The following is a 19434-nucleotide window of genomic DNA, read 5'->3' as shown; positions in this document are numbered from 1 at the left end:
TACACAATGGGCAGTAGTTCAATCCTACAAAATGGATACATGCCAAGTTACAATTCTACTCTCCAAGACAATTGTGCAAAACCAGTATCTTTCTCACTAATGCTCATTTGAGCCAGTGTTATTTGCCACTGATATTACATAGCCACAGCAACCTCCTAAGCAATTATTTCCACCGCTAGAAATAATGATAAGATCAGCCTCTGTCTCAGGCCCAAGAGAAATGTGGGAGTGTGTGGAATGGAGAAATACAATTTCCTAGAATAGGAAAGGAGATAAAGATTGTTACCTATGCTCCTTGTGACTTGAATGTTGAAAGATGACACCCACAAGAGAATAGACAAAGGGTGAGCAGAGTGTTATGCCAGAGAGAGAGATGTCAATTTGAGTTTGCACTGAAAAGTTTCCATGTCCTGGTTCCATGGTAGTAATTTAGGCTTCAATGCTCCACACTATGTGGGCATTTTCATACTTACCTGTAACAAATGACAACATTGCAGCGGGAATCACTGTGTGAGATGGAAATTGAATTCATGGCTATGGGCACCTACCCATTCTATGGTTCCCCCGTTTTTGCCCTCTATACTCCATGGAATTCTTACTCCACCATCAAAATATATAACTGGAACATGTGCAAAATACAGAATTATACATTAACTGCATTTTATTTTAAAGCAGAGAATTCCAGACTATGAGAAGTGAAGCGGAGAATATCCATAAATCAGTAACCAGAGACACATTAAGTACAATCTAGATTATCTCTATATTTTTATTTGTCGGATTTGCTTTTTTTCCGCAAAGCAGTATAACATCACAAAGATCAAAATAGAGACAATATCTTGTCTCTGAGCTCACATCAGTTATTACACAATAGGTACAAAACTAGGTAACTCTGTCTTATCATACAGCGTATATTTCCCCAGTCATTTATATACAAATAACTAAGCTACATGGAAAAATAGTAAAAACAAAATTCCAGAGGGTATGTTACTTGGTAAAAAAACAAAGTTGGGGGAGGAAAGAGAAGGCAAGGAAGGGAGCAGCGCTTATAGAGTATTCTGGTGGGGTTGATGTATAAGAATGCATATTAAATGATTAGCCTCTAAGAATCCCTAATCAAGGGCCTACCCAACATAGCAGCTTCCAGGAGCAGTAGTTGGTGTTGTAGGGCTGCCCTGCCCTGCCAGCTTTTGAGTAGCTGCAGTTTATTGGGAGGCAGCAGGAGGCATAAGGCAGCAACAAGATCAGCATGCTGCAAATGCACCGGCAGAAGCACCAGATTGTCTCCACTGGTGTGTTTGCACTGTGCTGACCTCACCTCTGCCTTGTCCTTCCCCCTCCCAGTAAATTGGAGGCCAGGTAGGTAGCACAGCCCCACTCTGCCAACTGTTACTGTCTCCCCAAAAGATGTTGCTAGACTTCTCAATCATCCTTGACCATTGGCCATGCTAGCTGGAGCTGTAGTCCAGCAACATCTGGAGAGGGTGATGTTGGCTACCCCTGCCCTGATGGAATGCAGGATCACTGCTGCACTGAGGGTCAAGTTCTTTGGGCCTATCACTTTCCAGTCTTGTGGGAGAGCAAAAACACCTTCCCTCTATTAACAGCTTAGCACTGATGCCTTTCCATGTCTCCACTTTGAAAAAAGCCACATAGCCTGAGACCTTTTGCTATTACTGGACCTTGTACATAGCTACTTGAAACTGCTACTCATAAGAAGCTCCAAGAAAAACCAACTTCTATGCACAATATGTATTTATATATAGCTTATGTTAAAAATTATTTTTTAAAAATATAGAATTTTTCCCAACACGGAAATACCGGCAAGTCAGCAGCACAGACTTCAGCCACATCCTTCACCCAACCCATACAAAAAGGGAACTGGCCGTGAAGATTCGTTACAAATATGTGTAAATGTGTGTTGGAAGTGGTTGGAGAGTTGGGAAGTAAATGAGTCCCATAAAAACAGGCAAGAGTCAACTATTATCTCCTTCTCCAAAATTAGAAGTAAAAAACAACAAAACAAAAAAGGGTAAAAGGTCATTTCAAAGGGCTCTTTGAAATCCATTATGTTTCATGAGGAGGTATGTCATACTTCTGCATGAAGAAGTCCTACTGCAGGCACAAAGGGACAACTATTTTCTGGTGCAGGGACCTGACGCCAAATTCACAGCTGGTACAAGAGCAGCCCATTAGTCTTTTTTGCAATAAGAGCTGCATCACTGTGAAAGTGTGGTTGTGCTGCACTGGAAAGGGGAGGAACCAGAGCCCTCTCCTGTGTTCCAGTTCTGCAAAGGTGGCGCACAGCAGCTCAACAACTGGCTACATCTAGCTCAAAAGAGGGTCAGAACGAGGGCTTACGAGCATGCTTCAGCTACGGTGGCACAACTCACTGCTACGGCTCAGTAATTGGAGTGCCAGTTGCAAAGAACAGCTATGTGGGTCTGAGGGTTCCTTTTAAAGCAGCAACAGGATTTTAAAAGCCAACCCACAATAATATATTGCACACGTCTAACTGCAAAGAGAGGGATGGTTTTTTTATTTACAGAAACACGTTGCTTTTAAATATCTTCTCTTCTACTTCCTTCATCAATCCCTCAGGCTATTTCAAGCAGGGGATATGAATGGAGCTGTTGTGCTCCAGCATCCCACCTCCTGTCCGGTTTCTTCTGGAACATACAGTGTGAGTGCAAACCGCAGCAGCACAACCGTCCCTCTTCCTCCAAGAAGAGTAACCACAAGTTTTAGAAAACCTGCCACACAAACACTCTTGTCCAACCAAGCACAGCTTGGATGAAGGATGCTGCTGCTGTTCTTGAGCTCTGCATTAACTACGATGTGATGCATGGGTGAGATAGAATATTAAGGCACAGAGAAAAGGAACAAAAGAGTCAAACCCCAGAGATCCTCATTTCAAGACTCTTCACAGGAGGGGTTAAAATCACCGTAAAAGAGCAGGTGTCCATTAACCACAGCAAGCTGTGGGAGAGACACATATAGCAGCGTAGACCAGAACAAGCCTTACTGGTAGTGAATGGGGAAGAGGAATCGAGAGAGGTGTCAGGAAAGGAAGAAGTCTAATGTTATTCCCCTTTTTTTGCGGGCAGTATTAATGCAGGCACAATTAACCACAACGGCAGCAGAGAAGTACAACACACTGCAATTAATTCTATTGCCCTTTCCAGCTTTAAATCATCAAGCAAACCAAGGTGTCTGGTAAATTCAGTGACTGATAGGCTTTTCAGCTTGTAAAAGGGGCCTTGTGATTCTCGCTTAGTGAACTTGTGCAAGTACAGGCCAGGCCTAGAGAGGTTAATGGAAAACCAATGCATTTTTTAAATCACGTGGACTGAAGGGAATGTAGTGGCAAGGTAACAAATGCGCATCACAGATATGTTTACATCTGCTGGCGAAACTGCAGCCAGGCCGGTACAAAAGCAAGGGAAGAGAAGGTGGAATGTTCACCATCCCAGGCAAGCTGTATCCCACTGGCACTTAAAATTAACTATTAACAAAAGTAAAATATTGATGACAGCAAGAAGAACTGGTAATTTACAACACATGTTCTGGAATTTTAAAACACACCAGGATGTAAATGCCTAAGGAGGAGGATAGATGTGATAAAGACATTTTAGTATTAGGAGTTGCAGAACTACTCCTCCACAAGAGAAGTTACAAAAGAAAATGAAAAGAATGATGTGTTCTGCCTCTTCAGGTGAGTGCAACTAGACATCACCCAACAGGTGGTTCCCAAGCGCCCACTCGAGAATCAGCCGGTGTGGTCTCCCACCCACAATGGATGAGGATGTGCAGCTTGACTCAACAACCTGACTGGAATGTACATCCTTATCCTATGTCCTGAACAATTGTGTGTGACTCTCTGAACGGTGGGCATTAGCTTCTAGCAAAAATGTTTCCAAAGATGGGGCAAATCCTATTTTCAGAAAAATGCATTGTATTCTCTTCAAGTGTTGGGCAAGGAACCCATCAGAAAAGCTACCTTCTGCCTCAACAAGCATATTTCACTTAGGCTCACTGTTCCAATCCAGAAGGTGTTTTTCTTCTTTCCCCTCTATCATACTTCTCCTACTCTAAAGCAGAAAACCAATCCCTTCTGAAGCACCCAATGCTGATCGTTAGCAGAGGCAGAACATAAATGTGACTGTATTACTATGGAATATACTGTGCCTAAGGGAATTCTGGTCACAAGCCAAAAGTTGGTCAAAAGTTAATACTGGGGCAACAGTTAGAGACAGGGTTCAACTTATATACCAAATTAGGTCTAACAGGTGTCTAGAAGTGCATTTTAGTAGTGCAGTTTGGGGGGGATTGTTTCTGCTACTTTCAGCCGGCCATATTTGAGACAACTTAGGTAAATGGGTAAAGATACAGCCTCATTTTTTCAAGCTTCCCTTGTCTGACCCTTCTTCCATCTGCCTTCCCCATTAACAACAGCAGAAACCCAGCATACAGAAAGTGTGGTCCCAGATCTTTGTTGTATTCTATGCCAGGTGAATTTAGTGTTCCTTATTAAGTGAAATCTGCTCCAGGTTAAGCCTTTCAAGAAGAAACTAGGAAAAGACAGTCCAAACCACCTGCATTAGTCACAATGGTCCATGCTCACAATTGGCAACAGGAAGTGCCCGTTCCTGACTTGAGCACCATATTAAAAAAGGGATATGACCTGTGTTTCTGGTTCAATAAATAAAGGGAAAGTTCCAGGCTGGACCATGCTTCACCATCTGCTTAGAACTCATCATCTGAGCTCAGGAGTAGGGTCTTCTCATTATCACGAGCACCAGAGCTGCTGTGGGAGTGGGAGATCATGTGACTGCCATTACGCCAAGGTGGTCCATGTTCTAGGGTGGACTGCTGAGTGTACTGCTGGTAGGCAGGGGAGAAATTGTGGATGGCATCCTGCACAATGTCATGGGGGTTCATGGTCTCCTTAAGGCTGCTAGAGATGCTCTTCATAGGGGCACAGCGGCCTAGAGAGAGAGAAATTAAGAATGATTGAGGATAGAAGTCTTCCTCTCCCCACCCCCACCCCCAAATATCCCATTAATGTGAGCAAAAGCTGCTTGTGGTGCAACTTTTGGCAGTTAACGGACTGGTTACACCAGCCTGGAGGCATGCTAAAGCAAAATGAGTGACATAAAACATGGTGGCAACTCTGGGGAGGCAGCAGGAGTAAGAGATCATCACCTAGGCTGCAATGGGCTGCTTTCAAGGATCAGGAAAGGTTACACAACAGAAAGGTATAACTAGAGGGACAGAAAATCCGCTCAGGAGGAAAGGTAACTTATACTAAGTGGCTTGAGCAGCTCGTGGTCTGAAACAAGGGTAGGAGAAAGATAGCAAGAGAAAGGGAAAGAGGGACTTATGTCCAAAGTAGATGTTCAGTTTCTGCTGGCAATAGGAAGCAAAGATGGAAGTCAGATCAAAGTGGAAGTCACACTTTAGGGTAGGGAATGGAGAAGATGAGCTATTGCATACACCACATACCAGTGCAGAAACTGCTTCCAGATGTTCCTAACTCTGTCCCAGGAAGTAATCTGATTGTAACTGGTACCTACTTACTCCAATACTTTTACTTTTAAATTACTACAAAACATACAGTTTGGACAACGTATTGTGGATAACTTTTCTTTTAGCAGGTCGGGGGTGGATGGGGAACAAAACACAAGTATACTAATGGCCTAGTCAACAGATTGAAGACAATGAGTCAAATAACACCCCCCACACACACACACACTTGAGACCCTCAGGTGCAGCTGGAGGCTTCTTTAAAGTTTCTATCACAGCAATTTCCCTCTGCTGAAGAGGCAAGTCCCTTCTGCTTTAAAAACAACTTGGCTCTTTAGTAACCAGAGCAGCTGAGACAAAAACTTCAAAGCCACCTCCCCTTTCATTCATGCTTCTCCTGAAGTACACATACGTGCATTTGTTATACCTAATGGTATGCACACAGGACAGATAATGCAGGGAGCTGAAAAGAGTCACAGTAGCAAATAGCGTCTCAACAAAGAGACAGAGAAACAAATGAAGAGAGAGCATGTCACCTACCATATGGCCCATATGATGGAACAGCTGCGCCAGACACCAGAGCCCAAAGCAAGGGAAAGAGGAAAGAGGGGGGAAACAAGAGAGGAAGATATGGGAAACAACAGTCTGAAAAGGCATGTTATTCTCAGGCTCTCCACCAGGAAATTACCACAATATTCATCTCTATAGCAAACCAAGTACAATTACTATTAAATACAAAATTTCAGAGGAGACTGTCTGTAAAACTCTACTTGGTTCTCCCCTGCAAAATATCTACAAGTGGGTTTCCTAGTCTATTCCATCTCAACTGTGCTCTGGACCTAGTCCCCTTCCCCTAGTCCAGACAGAACTGATACAGTGAACTTTGTTTACCATATCTAAGAAATGGCTCACCATCCCAAATTTTAGCATTAAGAGGAGGGGAAATGTATAGGAACATAATCACAGACTTTGTGTGCAGAAGGTCCCAGATTCAATCTCTCTAGATAGGGCTGGGAAAGACCACAAACTAAAACTCTGGAGAGCTGCTGCCAGTCAGTGTAGACAGCACTGAGCTAGGTAGAAGAACAATCTGACTTGGCATATGCCAGCCTCCTGTGTTCTAAAACCATTCCTTCCAAAGGGAAAACTTTTATGCGGAAATTACTTCTATTCTTGCGTGCAGGGAAACTCATAATAAATGCAGGGGAGTTCCTGTATAGCCATCGGAAGGACTCTCAAGAGAGTGTCTCCCATAATTCAACAGAAGATCGTCTTTCAGCCTCTACAGCTTGGGGAAATGAAAACCAAATCAGGAGACGACCAGTGTGCAAATGTGGCAGATGGGAAAATGGTGTTCAGTTGCCCAGCTGAGGAATTTATACTGTGAACAAGCTCAGCTGGGAAACCTCCCTTCTTTCACCACAGGCCTAGCAGTAAGTACCCTGCCTCCATACCTTGTGCATCAAGACGCTTGTCTGCATAGACCTTGTGTGTGAACGCATGGCGCAGAGCAATGGCTGCAAAGAACATTTCCACGCAGATGATGAAATCCTGGTAGCCAGCAGCCACGGTCCCCTTACCCACAGATACATTGGCTGAGTTGATCTTTGGGATTGCACCACACCTCTCCAGAATGGCCAACAGCATCCCTGAGCAAAACAGAATCAAAATGTAAGACTTAAGGGAATCTCAGAACACTCTACAGAACAATGTACTGTAGGTCCAGAGATCAGTGTAGATAAGAAGCTCTCTGTTGCCACCTCCTTGTTTTAATCTTTCTTTGTTGCAACATTTTATCATTTTAATCAGATTTTGTTTGTATTTTTCTTTCTTACAGTAACCTGTTTGGAGAATATTTGTTGAAAAGCAGGTTACAAATTGCCCATCCAAATGATAATAATAAGTCTACACAGAGGACACTTGCCTAACTAACAGTGTAATACTTTAAGACAAAAGCAGAATGGCTAAGTATGGGTATTTCAGAATACACAATATAAATAATTTTCATTTCTCGTACAAGGCAGAATCTGCATTTCACCTACAGCGAAAAGGCAACACTGATGAAAAGAATCCTAAACCAAATAGAAGAAAAATGTGTCATGTGTCATTAGGTTTTAATTGTCTCTCAGACATTCCCAGTTACATCTACTTCTGGATTAAAGGCATGTGTGTTTGTCTCACCTTGCCAGAATGACAGGAAAATGACAGACTTGACCATGAAGAATTTCAGGACAGGGCTGTAGGGACTGAGAAGTTCACGTGTGGCAAAGTAAAAGAGGAAGAGGGCATAGAGGGCCAGGCTGACAGAAATATTGTAAATTATCGTCACATAGAGATACCCATTGGTGACACTGTAAGGGAAGAAAATATGAATGCTCAGTTTCTCACATACAGTGTTTCTTAGCTCATGCAGTGCTATCAAGACTTCTCCCTGCTCCCAGCTCCATCACTAAACAATGACCCAATGCCAACAGGGAGATTATACTACCATTGCAACCAATTACAGCAACCTCCATTTCATACAACATACAGAGCTTTTCTACATTGAGAAAACATGGTAGTTACAGGGAAAATGTATGCAAGCCGGCACATTTGTGGGAATCAACATGCACATGCTTTACCAAAGCTTTTCCTGTGACTGCAGAAGTCAGGGGGCCATGTTAATAGGCTCTTATTTGTATTTTGTTTCCAACTTCCTCCTCCAGTGTTTTGTGGCAGCATACCATATATTTTGAATTTATACTCACAGCAATTCTGTGAAGGTGGCCCAAAGCAACTAGCTCAAGGTTTACCCTGGGAACTTTATAGACTCTGATTTCAAGGTTCTGAAGCCAAATCAATCCACCTTTTTGCAGCCATGACATTACTGCATTCTCCCAGTTCTTATGATAGGTAAGTCCTTCCTTTTCCGTTAGACTCCTAGTCCCTCATAGGACTGTCAGATAAGTGTTTCGTGACAAAGATAACTCTATAATTTAGAAACAAACTATTTACTTACTCGAAGTCCCCATCCTGGTACTTGCCAAATGCCTGGAGGATGACTGTAATAATTGCCATGAGGGGTTTTACCACACAGAACTGCAGAGTGGCCTGGAAGAGAGTAAAAGGAGGAGGAAGGCAAGATGGGTATTGAGAAGAACAAATGACCACAACCTTCAGGCTTTGATCTCTAACCAGTCAGTCCCATTCATCTAACTGACCAAAAAAAGCAGCACTTTCAACTTGGAATTATGACTGCCATTCTGCTTCTTGAACAGAGATGTTAATCTGCTCATTAATTCGCCATGTTCAGAGTAAAAATATGTTTAAACACAGACAGCTTCTGTGTCTAAAAGCTGTCGAAGAGGCCACCCAACCAAAGGCTGGGTGAATGGACATCTGTATGCAGACTGGACACAACTCTTATTTCTCCTTTTCGTATAATACTAAGTGGTAATAAACTGTAGGACACCTAAGCATATTGAAGCACCATCCAGACAAGACATACGTGCTCCTGGTTGGGAGTGAGAGGGACTCAGGGTGAAGCCATGGATAATGGTAACAAGAGTGGGGGGTCACCTCAGTGGCTGCAGCAATATTGTTGCATACAGCCCAAGAATTGTGATGACCCTATCTCTGGTGGGTCAGTAAGGCATTTTTAAATTCCAAGAGACTTTTCCCTAAGTATCTGCTGGAGGGAGGGAGGGAGGGCGCGAGCGAGAGAGTATTCTGCAGTCTGTGCCTTTGTTACATTTTTATTGTAGCATTTTAATGTATTTTTACAGGGTTGTGCCCAATTAAGTCCTACTCAGAGTAGATCCATTGAAATCAGTGTACTTAAGTTAGTAAAGTCCACTGATTTCAATGGGTCTACTCTGAGTATGTCAGATACAACCTACTGTATTTTAAGCATATTTTCATTGTTTTGCATGATTGTGATTTTATACTTTTGTAAGCCACCCTGAACAGTATATAGGCACTAAAAATATGGGATATAAATTTCTAAATGAATGAATGAATGAATGAATGAATGTATAATTGAAGCTCCCTCTTGGCAAAGGAAATGGCACATTTGCTTTCATAGGCAGATTGTGAGCTAGGCATCATGTTCAGAGGAGGAAAAGCTAGTGGAAGATTCTGGGATTTCAGCAGGAATCTCCTGCTTTGTAGAAAGCACTCAAGCAGGAAGAACCAGCCTTGCAGTCATATGAAAGAGAAAGCCAAAAGAGGGGGAAAGATTGCTTGTGATAAGATGCTCTTGGGTGGTGACCATAAAACTTCAATGAGATTAAAAAATCCTAGCACAATCCAGTTGATGAGTCACTGCTATGATGTGAACTGGAAAAGGTCAAGCTAATTGTTAAACTTGCTTCTAAGCTTCCTCTTCTCCATTCTGGGGGTTGTTTAATCATTTTCCTGCAGCCCAATCCCACAAACTTTTATTTTTAGACACTTCCTGGTGAAGAAAGTGTTAAGACATTACAGGGACAGCATGTGGGTGATGTGACCCAGACAGTTACTCTGTCACTGGGCAGAAGTCTAGGGGAGGACAAACAAATCATCAAAATGTGGTATGGCACTAGCCCTCTTCTGAATCATATCTCAGACACATTTAAGCTCCTGTCCAGTGGCCTGAGAATGTCACATTTGCCCCAGGCAAACGGAATGCTAGGAGTAGGAAATGTAGCTCCTTCTTCACTGGAGTGGTACATTGGGGAGAAGGGGAGAAAGTGTTCTCTGATTCAGTCAACCCTGTTGTTTCAACTGCAATTTTCAGAGAAACATTATGATGTGCAGATGATGATGATGATGAATGAATTTATATACTGCCCTATACCCCAAAGTCTCAGGGCAGCTCACAGAAAATATTAGCAATCCCGATACACTTCTTTATTATCACCTCCACAGCATTCAGAAGAGACAGAGTCCTGGGTTGTAAATATGGACAAAAGAATTCCAAAACACTTGCTCTTGGATCTCTCAAGGACATACTGCTGTACATACACAAGCACTCTAACATCGACAGTGAAATTGCTCATGCTAAATGAAGTTCCAAAGTTAACCTATTTTCACCATACACTCCCAATCCCAGGCCTGTAGCCAGAAATATGATGGCGCCGGGCAGAGACACCATTTACAAATCCTTCAAAATCTAAAATGCAGGCAGTCAACCATGTATCTAGACTGTGCTCTGTTTAATATATTTTGTACTGCTTCCATTTAAAACATCATTTGATCTATAATATAATTTTAATATAAATAGGAATTCACACTAAAAATAAAATGAAATTGAAAATAGCAAATATTCAAGAGGTTGTCAGGTAGCACAATGCATTAGCATTCACTGGCCACGCTTCTGGAAGGGAGGAGAAGCTTTACTTCTTACTAAGCAATAGAGAATACACTGCCTGCACATTTCCCCCTTGCATCTCCATGGGTAAACAAGACTAGATTATACATTCATTCATTCAGCAAGCTGAAAATTCAAGGAAGAGGCCCTGGACTATCCTTATGGGAATGAACTATTCTTTGGTAATGGAAATTCATTCTGATGCCAAATTTCCATGTGGAATAGATGGACCCGAGAAACAATAGTGTCTTGAGAGAAGTCCTGTCTTCTGTGAGTCCTACTGCACTACTACTATTAAGGGAAGGGGACAGGAAAGAGAAACTTTATCAATAGGATTGTGTAGTAAAAATGTATCAAGAACCATTTTCACTTCCTCCCAACAGTTTACAAAGAGCTGGCTGCAGCATATCAGGTAATTTATTCTCTACAATTAAACTGGGAGAGGTTCCCTTGGTGAGTTGTGGCTCACCCTTGACTGCTTCCTCTGCAAGACCCAAGTAGGAGGACTCATATGAGGAGCATGTGACATTTAATCACATACAAGAACCTGTTGCAACTAATGATCATCATGAGGTACAAGCAAATTATCAGGACAACTGAGTCAGATATTTACACGTCTTGATGCAAACAAAAAAAAGTTGCTCGTTGCCTAACACCATACACAGACTAAAAATAACCCAAGTAGTATCAGAGTCACACCCCCACTTCCAAAAGCATTAGATCACACAATGTTCCCTCACACAAGCCAAATTTGAACCCTTGGCCACATCGCCTCTTTTTCTAGACTCAACTATTTCTAGACTCTGCATGAACTGAAGGAACATTCACCAGCTTTTTCTAATCTGACCCTAAGGTTATATTCTCCCTATGCCTTTTACTGAGTTTTCTTCTATAGCTTGCCATTTGTGTCACAATAACACAATTGTACACCAGTCTTCACTCACAATCTCCTTTACCATTTTTAAAAAAAGAGGTTATCAATATTTGTACAGATGAGTTTTTTCTATTGCATCTGGGTGACAATGTGCTTTAGGTGTTAACACTGCCTTTGCTCTCAAATGAAGTTTTATAAAAATGGGATAAATCTGTCGGGGGGGGGGAGTAGTGGGAGAAGACAATCAGCGCATAGCTCACAATGTGCTGGTGCCTATTTACAGGGACATGAGGCAGAAAGGGCTTCAGTTACACCAAAAGTGATGGGTACATACCTGAGGTATATAAAACCATATAAAGAATGAGACACTACAGATCACAAGGTCAGATAAACAGGTATATCCATGACAGAGCAATGCAACGTGGTTGAAATAGCCCAAATTAATAAAAATTAGTAAAAGTTACGAAATGTGAACAAACCATGCATACTTTCTACACTCCCAGTTAAACTGACATTGCAGCAGAGTCAATAATGCAGCTAGCTACTGATACTTTATTTGATGCTAGCATTCTTGTTGTTACTGAAACAATTCTCTCTAAATATTTTTAAACTCATACAGGTTCTTTTACTGCAGAGCTGGGCCTTGGCTGAAAAGTGAAGTGGCAAGTTACGTAAGAAGGGCAAGTGAGATTTCAGTTCAATGTTTCCTGTTCCATAGCTCACACAAAACTTCCCCTAGGCTACAAGGCTAAGTGGAACTAAATTCTTCTTTACTTCTGTCTCCAGTTTTCAAAAGGTTGGCAGAACTGACAGACCTAGAAGTGATTTGTGTGTTCTGTATAGATAAATTAAAGAGAACAAGCCAAGGGTGGGGGGTAGCAGGGGGCACATACTCATATTAACTGACATCCTCACACTTTCAGCAGTGTCCTAAAACTAGTTTAAGGGAGTCCCTGCAGATTCTACTTCTGAATAATCCTATGGAGAGAAGCATCATGTGGCGGCATCTAACTCTCCAATCAAGTTCTGTCCTTCCATACCTGCTTACAAAATCTCAGAAATCCAATGGAATACGTCTTTCCCCATAAGCAACAGGTTCCATACATACAGCTGGACCTAAAAGCAAGATAGCAAGACAGCAAGACAGCTGATCAGAAAATAATTAGATTTAATCTTTAACTTTATTATTGTTATTGTTATTAGGTTTTACAAACAGGAATAATGTTATACAAATAAGTATACCAAGTTTTCTCATGTCTTTGTATATCACAAAAATAGCATAATAAATGTGGAAAAATATATACAACATATGTTTCATTATTAGTGGTCAATGTAAAAATAGATTTCATATAAGATTATTTTATAAATAAGGTGTATAAGTATTTATGGTGTTTGACAGCAGTTTAACTGTTTTCTCATGCTGATGTCTAGAATGGATATATAATATTAAACACTTTTTAAAAGAAGAGGATCAGACAGAGCACCTTAGGGTATGACAATAATATCTCTTATGTCTTCAGAGAAAGTGGAGTTAAACAACCCACTGACAAACAAGCAAGGAAGCAAACAAACAAACAAACAAGCAGGCACACAATTTATTCCCCACATTTTCTTCCCAAATTGCTTTCTCCACGCATTTATGTTAAATTACAGCTGCAAGATTCAACCCACCTCCCACTGATGTTAATAGGTGCTGTTGCTTCCCAAGTACTGCAGATTACACAATGTCTTGTTGTGTGAAGAACAATTGTGGTTAATTTGAAATTAGGACAGAAATGCCTTAGGGCAACAACAAAACTATTGCCAGTATGACTAAAAGGAGCTTGGAGAACAAGGAAAATAAGGCTGGAAGTGCAATTCACGTGTGACCAAATGGTCTCAATCAGACTGGTGTGGAAACTGGTAAACTAGATGAAGGGGCCTTATTCAACGTTAAGGCATACTCATCTCACTGAAGAGTTTCCAGTAGCAGAGGCAGAACAAGTGCTATGATAGATGCCAGCCTGCGCTCTAGTCTTTCCCAACAAAGAGATAAAGAAGATAGATGAGAGAGAGAGAGAGAGAGAGAGAGAGAGAGAGAGAGAGAGAGGACACACAGCATACTCACTCAATGGACTTCCCTCTAATCTCAGACATGATGGAGCTCTCTCCGCCAAGGTACTCATAGCAGAGGCTAAGGAAGTTATAGATTACAAAAGCTGCAAAAAGAGATGAAACCATCAAAAATCACTAAATATACTCCAAGGGTCTCAAAGGATGTTGTTTAAAAGGAACCACGGGGGGTGGGGGTGGTTCTAGCTCAGCAATTCAAAAAGAATCCCACAATGCACTACCAGATCTGTCATTTGATTAAAGACATTTTTATTGATCGACTATTTGAGTTTACAGTATTTGAATCAATTAAAATCTGCATATGAATAAAACAGCAAAAAAGGGGGGACCTCACATTTTTTAGAATGTACACAAATATGTCACAGTCAAAACCACCTCAGAAGAGGTCTTTTGTCCTATACGAGAGGAAGAATGCTGCTTCTAAGCTATTCTCTGCTATCCACGATTTTTGTAAGTATCTTATCTTATCTTGAAGTACTTATTTTTGTAAGTACTTTATCTTATTTATTTCATTTTAAAAGTCTGCTCCAATTCACTGGGGATGATTTTTCATTTATCAAAAGGTTCTCAGCTGAGAGAGTAATGATGGGCTGTGCCAGGATGCAGGCAAGATAATTTGCTTCATATACATAACAGGAATATTATGCAATAAATTACTTATAGTGCAATCCACTTGCAATGCTTCCACTCCAGACCACAAATATTCTTTTTACCATTCCACCTGCAAGCCATTCCGCCATGCTTATCTATGGAAGTTGTTCAGAGCATTTTATATGTCATTTCTAGACTCACAGTGCTCCCTAGTGTCATTCTGGGACATTGATGGTGTACTAGATGGGGAAGTTCCCATGACAATTGAGTCATGCAACTTGCTTGTGCTATTTCTGTTTACTTCGAAGGTCTCACATGCAAATATTGACCAGGTGCCAAACTGCTAAGCTTGACCAAGGCGATGACAAACACACACTCCCTAGTATAAACCAATGGGTTTCCAGCTCTGTAATCACATTTTTTAAAACTGAATGATAAGCTTGGTACTCAAAAGCTCTGTTCATGTGAGGATCATTACCAGATTCTTCTTGCCTACAATATCACGAACTGTGGCTGAACCTCACCCATGAGAATACACTAGGACAGCTGTGAGCGGAGTTCTCCCTGGTTCAAAATCTCAATGCAGCTGTGAATTTTAACAGCACTTGTGGAAATGAGATGACTTCATTAGGTCTACAGCAGGAATCCTTTTTACTTTGAAGGTCTCCAATTCAAATACTGCCCAGGCATTAAGATCACCTAGTCCAGTTGAAAATTAAAGCCTGTGCTATTAATTTTGGTTTTTTAAAAACCCAGCATGGTTACTAAATACTACGTGTTACAAAGGTTCTGTTTTGGTGAGAGTAAGAGTCTTGCCTTTTGTGAACTGCTCTTCTGTTGTCCTGTGGTGGATTCAAGATCCAAGTCAAGTATATTCCTTTTCCCCCCCTTCTGCACTGCTTTTTGACTTTGATAAAAGTCAAAGATCATAATTCTAACCTAATTTTTTGTCTAGAATTCCATTTGGGTATTATTTAGTCCCATGTTCAATGGCACAGAAGCACGCAGCAAGGCCATACAGAGTACTCCCACACCCCAACATCCCACGCTCTTCTTTTGACATCCACATATGCAGGGAAAACACTTTCACACATACAGTTGTACATACAAAGGCTTCACTAGAATTTGGAATCCAAATTGTTCCAGATCCCAAGGATGGCTTCATGCATACAATTACATCTGTAAGGAAGTGGTCCTTACAGATGTCTATGCAGTGTATGTGGACTCCAGGGAAGAGTATGGCCTGCTTCTTGCTCTCATGTTGTTGAACACAAAAGTTAATAAAATCTAAACAGGGTATATCATGTCCCAAAATATGGTTACTGGCATACCATTCCACTCCAGGTCACCAAATTGAAACTTGGTATGGCATAATGGTTAAAGAAGAAGCACTAACTAAGCTCACTGGGTGATCTCCAGCCAGTCACTATCTCTCAGCCTATCCTCAACCCAAACTCAGTGCCACAATCATAAGGGTTTATTTGGATAAAAGGTTCCAGAAAATATTAATTCAGTAAAAACTACCAGGCAGCTTCTTGTACCCAGTTCCGTTCACAGAATTCTATAGGAACCAATCACTTATATAATGCATGTCTTATTACACAGAGTGAAGTCTTGCTCCAGTCAACAATCTTCCTGTATCTCCAGATGTCTACAAAACAAGTTCAGTGCTTTTGTGGGAGGAATAACCAAAAGCACACTGCTGTTCAAGAGGTTTCCGCCCTGCCCTCTGATACAGGAAAGGCTCATTATAGTAGGAGCTGCCTATTCTAGGACCTTGTTTAGGAGAAGATGAAATTAGGTGGAAGAGAACAAAAGTGTTTCCAACATTCCTCAAGCTCCTCATGGAAGTACATTTAGGTTGCACACGCACACCTATGCAAATTTATATTGTAATAAATCCCATTTAACATGCAATAGCACTTTCTTCAAAGGAGACATGCATAAGATTGTGCTGAAGTCTCTGGCTAGTGCTCTACTGCCAACATTTCCAGTTGAAGATGTTATTTAAATTCTCAAATAAGACTACCAACTAAAAAAAAAAAAATCAAACACTAAATGCCACAGATTCCAGCTGTGTATTTTCTTTAACGTTTTCCAAGGGCAGACTTTCCCAAGGGAAAAATCTCTTTTGAAATGAAAGGAGATTCCCACCCCCTCCTGTTTTCTGATTTTCCTAGACATAGTTTTAACTATAGAAAGTATGAAAGCAGGGAGGGGGTCCCAAACCTATTTGCATACAGGCCATCAAGCTGGCAAACTTTAGAATGTGGGCTGACCCTCTGAGCAGATGTTGTCATGTTTGCAAACTCCCTAGGCGAGGCAAAGGGGATAATAGCTGTTGCTAGGAGATGAATTTCACAGAGCAGCAGGCTTCCTGCTACGCAGCTACGCCTTTATATACACACTCAGCAAAGGCAGAGGAAAGGGAAAGCCAGGCCAAACAAAGATGGCCTCTGGATTGTGTGTGTGTGTGTGTGCATCTGCCATCTGTTAACACATCCCAATGTATTGTCATAGGTGTGAAAAGCCCAGTGATCCCCTAACCACAGTTGTTCATGAGCAAATATTGCACTAGTATCATATAAAGCATATTTTCATATGGCTATGAAACTCAGCAGGAGACTCTCTTAGTATGGCTTGCTCAAAAAAAAAAAAAAAAAACCTCACAAGATCCACAGACTAAAACATTTTAAAGTACAGCAAGTGCTGCAGGGTAATTTTTTTGTTTCATCCAAATCAGTGTGCTCTACCCAAGTAACCAGAAAAAGAATATTTCCAACTTATTTAAATAGGAATTTTGTTGAAGGTTGTTTTTCAGTTAGAGATAAAGAAACTCTGCAATGAATGTACCATGATCAGTTTAAATTTGTCACATGCTCTCTAGCATTGGAGCAGGAAATCTAGTCATGAGATCATTCACATATTTGTCCTTCAGAACAATTTCAGGAGATTGTATTAAATAAGCCATAACTGCCCTAATTTAAAAACAAAACAAAACAAAACTGTATTTACATGTTTTTATGAAAACCAGAGGGATGTAAAAGTCTTTTTTCACATGATTCGTAGAAAGCATCTTTCAGAAATCTGGGATCAGTAGCTGGACAGCTGCAGAATTCTACCAGTAGTCGAAAACTTTTGGTGCTCCTAAGTTGGCAAAGGCTATCCTAGAGCAACTGCTCAGGTTGATTTAGTAGTAATCTGCTGAGAGAACTCACTCATACATTCTCTTTTCTTCTTTGATGGAAAATTACTGGCATAATCTACTGAGTGAATCACCAGAACCAAAGGAGTCATACCTATTTGGATGGTTTCTTGAGTTCTTGTATCTGGGCTTCTGAATTCTGTGCCAATATTATTTTTCATCATCTGAACCTTCTTATATGATGGGGAGAATGTCCACAGATTCTAACAACATATTGCATTTATTCCATCCCTATGTATTAGTTCATATACCGATCCCTTTTCTGCTGTAGTGAGCAATATCTATAGCCAGCAGCTTGGCCTATCATTCCATCATTGCCATAGACTTCCTGCCACTTCTCCATATTTAGAACACAACCCCATATTTAACTAAGACCCTTGTGTACGGGTACTTCCTTCAGACTCACATACAAAGCACCTGTTTCCATGCCTTCCAGCACCTTACCTTCATAGCAATCCCGCACTGTGCCAAAGTAAACATAGTACTGGTCATTGGTGAAGAAAAGGAGGCTGAGCCATGAGTCGACAGCATAAATGGGCACAATGAAGAGGATCCGGACAATATAGCGTTGCTCATTGGGACAACTGTAGCAACGAAGGTGCATATAGATCTGGATGAAAAAGATGGTGAAGATGATAATGTCAAATTAGAACAAAAGTAAGCTAAGAGGAAGAGGAGTGATAATGGGAATTTAAGAATGCAATGCCATACACAACATATAAGCACTTTTTTTGCTCTCATAAGGCTTTCTTACTGAGTTTATAGCTTAGTAGCATATATTTACTTGGTTTTTGCACTGTAAGGTCTATGTTTACCCTACATCTGCTCTTTATCCTTAAACAAGAACAAGGGATAAAATTCATTTACAAAGTAAGTAGCTTATGAATATATAAATTGCTATAAAACGTAATGAAATGAACATTCTGTACTATATTTACTCTAAGATAAAAAGCAACTGTCCCACAGTATTTTTTCTAGGCATCTGAATGATATACTTTTCACTTGAGATTTACTTATTTTAATTACAAACTGATTTGGTTTCTAAATGTAATGTGCTGAAGCCGTGAAATGGCTACAATACTGAAGCTATCCTATGCTATCGTTCACATTCATTATCTACATTTCACAGCTTCAATATATTACTTTTAGAAAACAGATTTAAGCACATACACATGACATATATGGCTCGTATGTTTTCAGTGCAATACAGTAGCAGAGCCTTCTGTAATGTCATGATCCTCCTACATCAGACCAAAGGTTCATCTAATTCCCAAAAGCCAGTCAGCAAGATGCCTTGGGGAAACTCACAAGCAGAACATGAAGGCATCAGCCCTCTTAGTTGTCCCTAACATCTGATATGTTGCCTGTTATTGCAGAGGATTCACTTAGCTATCAATTCTAACAGCATTTTGATAGATTCATCCTCCATGGATTTCTCTCTTTTAAATCCATCTACACTAGTGCTCATAACTACGTTCTGTGTCCATGAATTCCATAACAACACAGATTGTAAGACTAGAACTCTCCCTTTGTACACTGGGGGCCAACTGTTTACATACCAAGATCAGATGGCGCTATTCCAACAGACATGCAGTAGATGACCAATTAATGTTCTAAAGAAGAACTAATAAGATTCATGGTTGCTGCCCAAGTAAATGTCAGGTAAGCTGCTATTCTGATTCATAAAGTAGCTAATCCCCTTTTGAATCTCACACAGCCAGTTTCAATAATGCTCTGTAGCTCTCCAATGGATAGTCACTTATCTATTCATTAACCCACAGGTGTTAAACACAGGTTGAT

The 19434-nt window shown here is 40.8% G+C and overlaps 1 protein-coding gene across 2 annotated transcripts in view; it reads right to left on the bottom strand.

Annotated features, from left to right (window-relative positions):
* Positions 1 to 741: 741 nt before the first annotated feature.
* The window catches only part of TMEM184B (transmembrane protein 184B), a 32252-nt gene continuing 13559 nt past the window's right edge, over positions 742 to 19434 (bottom strand). Inside the window, exons 3-10 of one of the 2 annotated variants that reach the window (XM_081928378.1) lie at positions 18079 to 18244; positions 13834 to 13924; positions 12767 to 12842; positions 8522 to 8613; positions 7705 to 7874; positions 6978 to 7172; positions 6064 to 6087; positions 742 to 4985 (exon numbers count right to left, since the gene is read on the bottom strand). In XM_081928378.1, the coding sequence (XP_081784504.1) occupies positions 4744 to 4985; positions 6064 to 6087; positions 6978 to 7172; positions 7705 to 7874; positions 8522 to 8613; positions 12767 to 12842; positions 13834 to 13924; positions 18079 to 18244 (1056 nt within the window). In that variant the 3' untranslated portion in view covers positions 742 to 4743. The remainder of the gene's footprint in view (positions 4986 to 6063; positions 6088 to 6977; positions 7173 to 7704; positions 7875 to 8521; positions 8614 to 12766; positions 12843 to 13833; positions 13925 to 18078; positions 18245 to 19434) is intronic. The other variant, XM_081928379.1, reaches the window with a different exon arrangement.

Source organism: Podarcis melisellensis, assembly GCF_964234715.1.
Source record: "Podarcis melisellensis genome assembly, chromosome: 10".
In the NCBI taxonomy this organism is placed as follows: Eukaryota; Metazoa; Chordata; class Lepidosauria; order Squamata; family Lacertidae; genus Podarcis; species Podarcis melisellensis.
The sequence above is the reverse complement of the archived record's forward strand: the minus strand, read 5'-3'. Positions and strand labels throughout refer to the sequence as shown.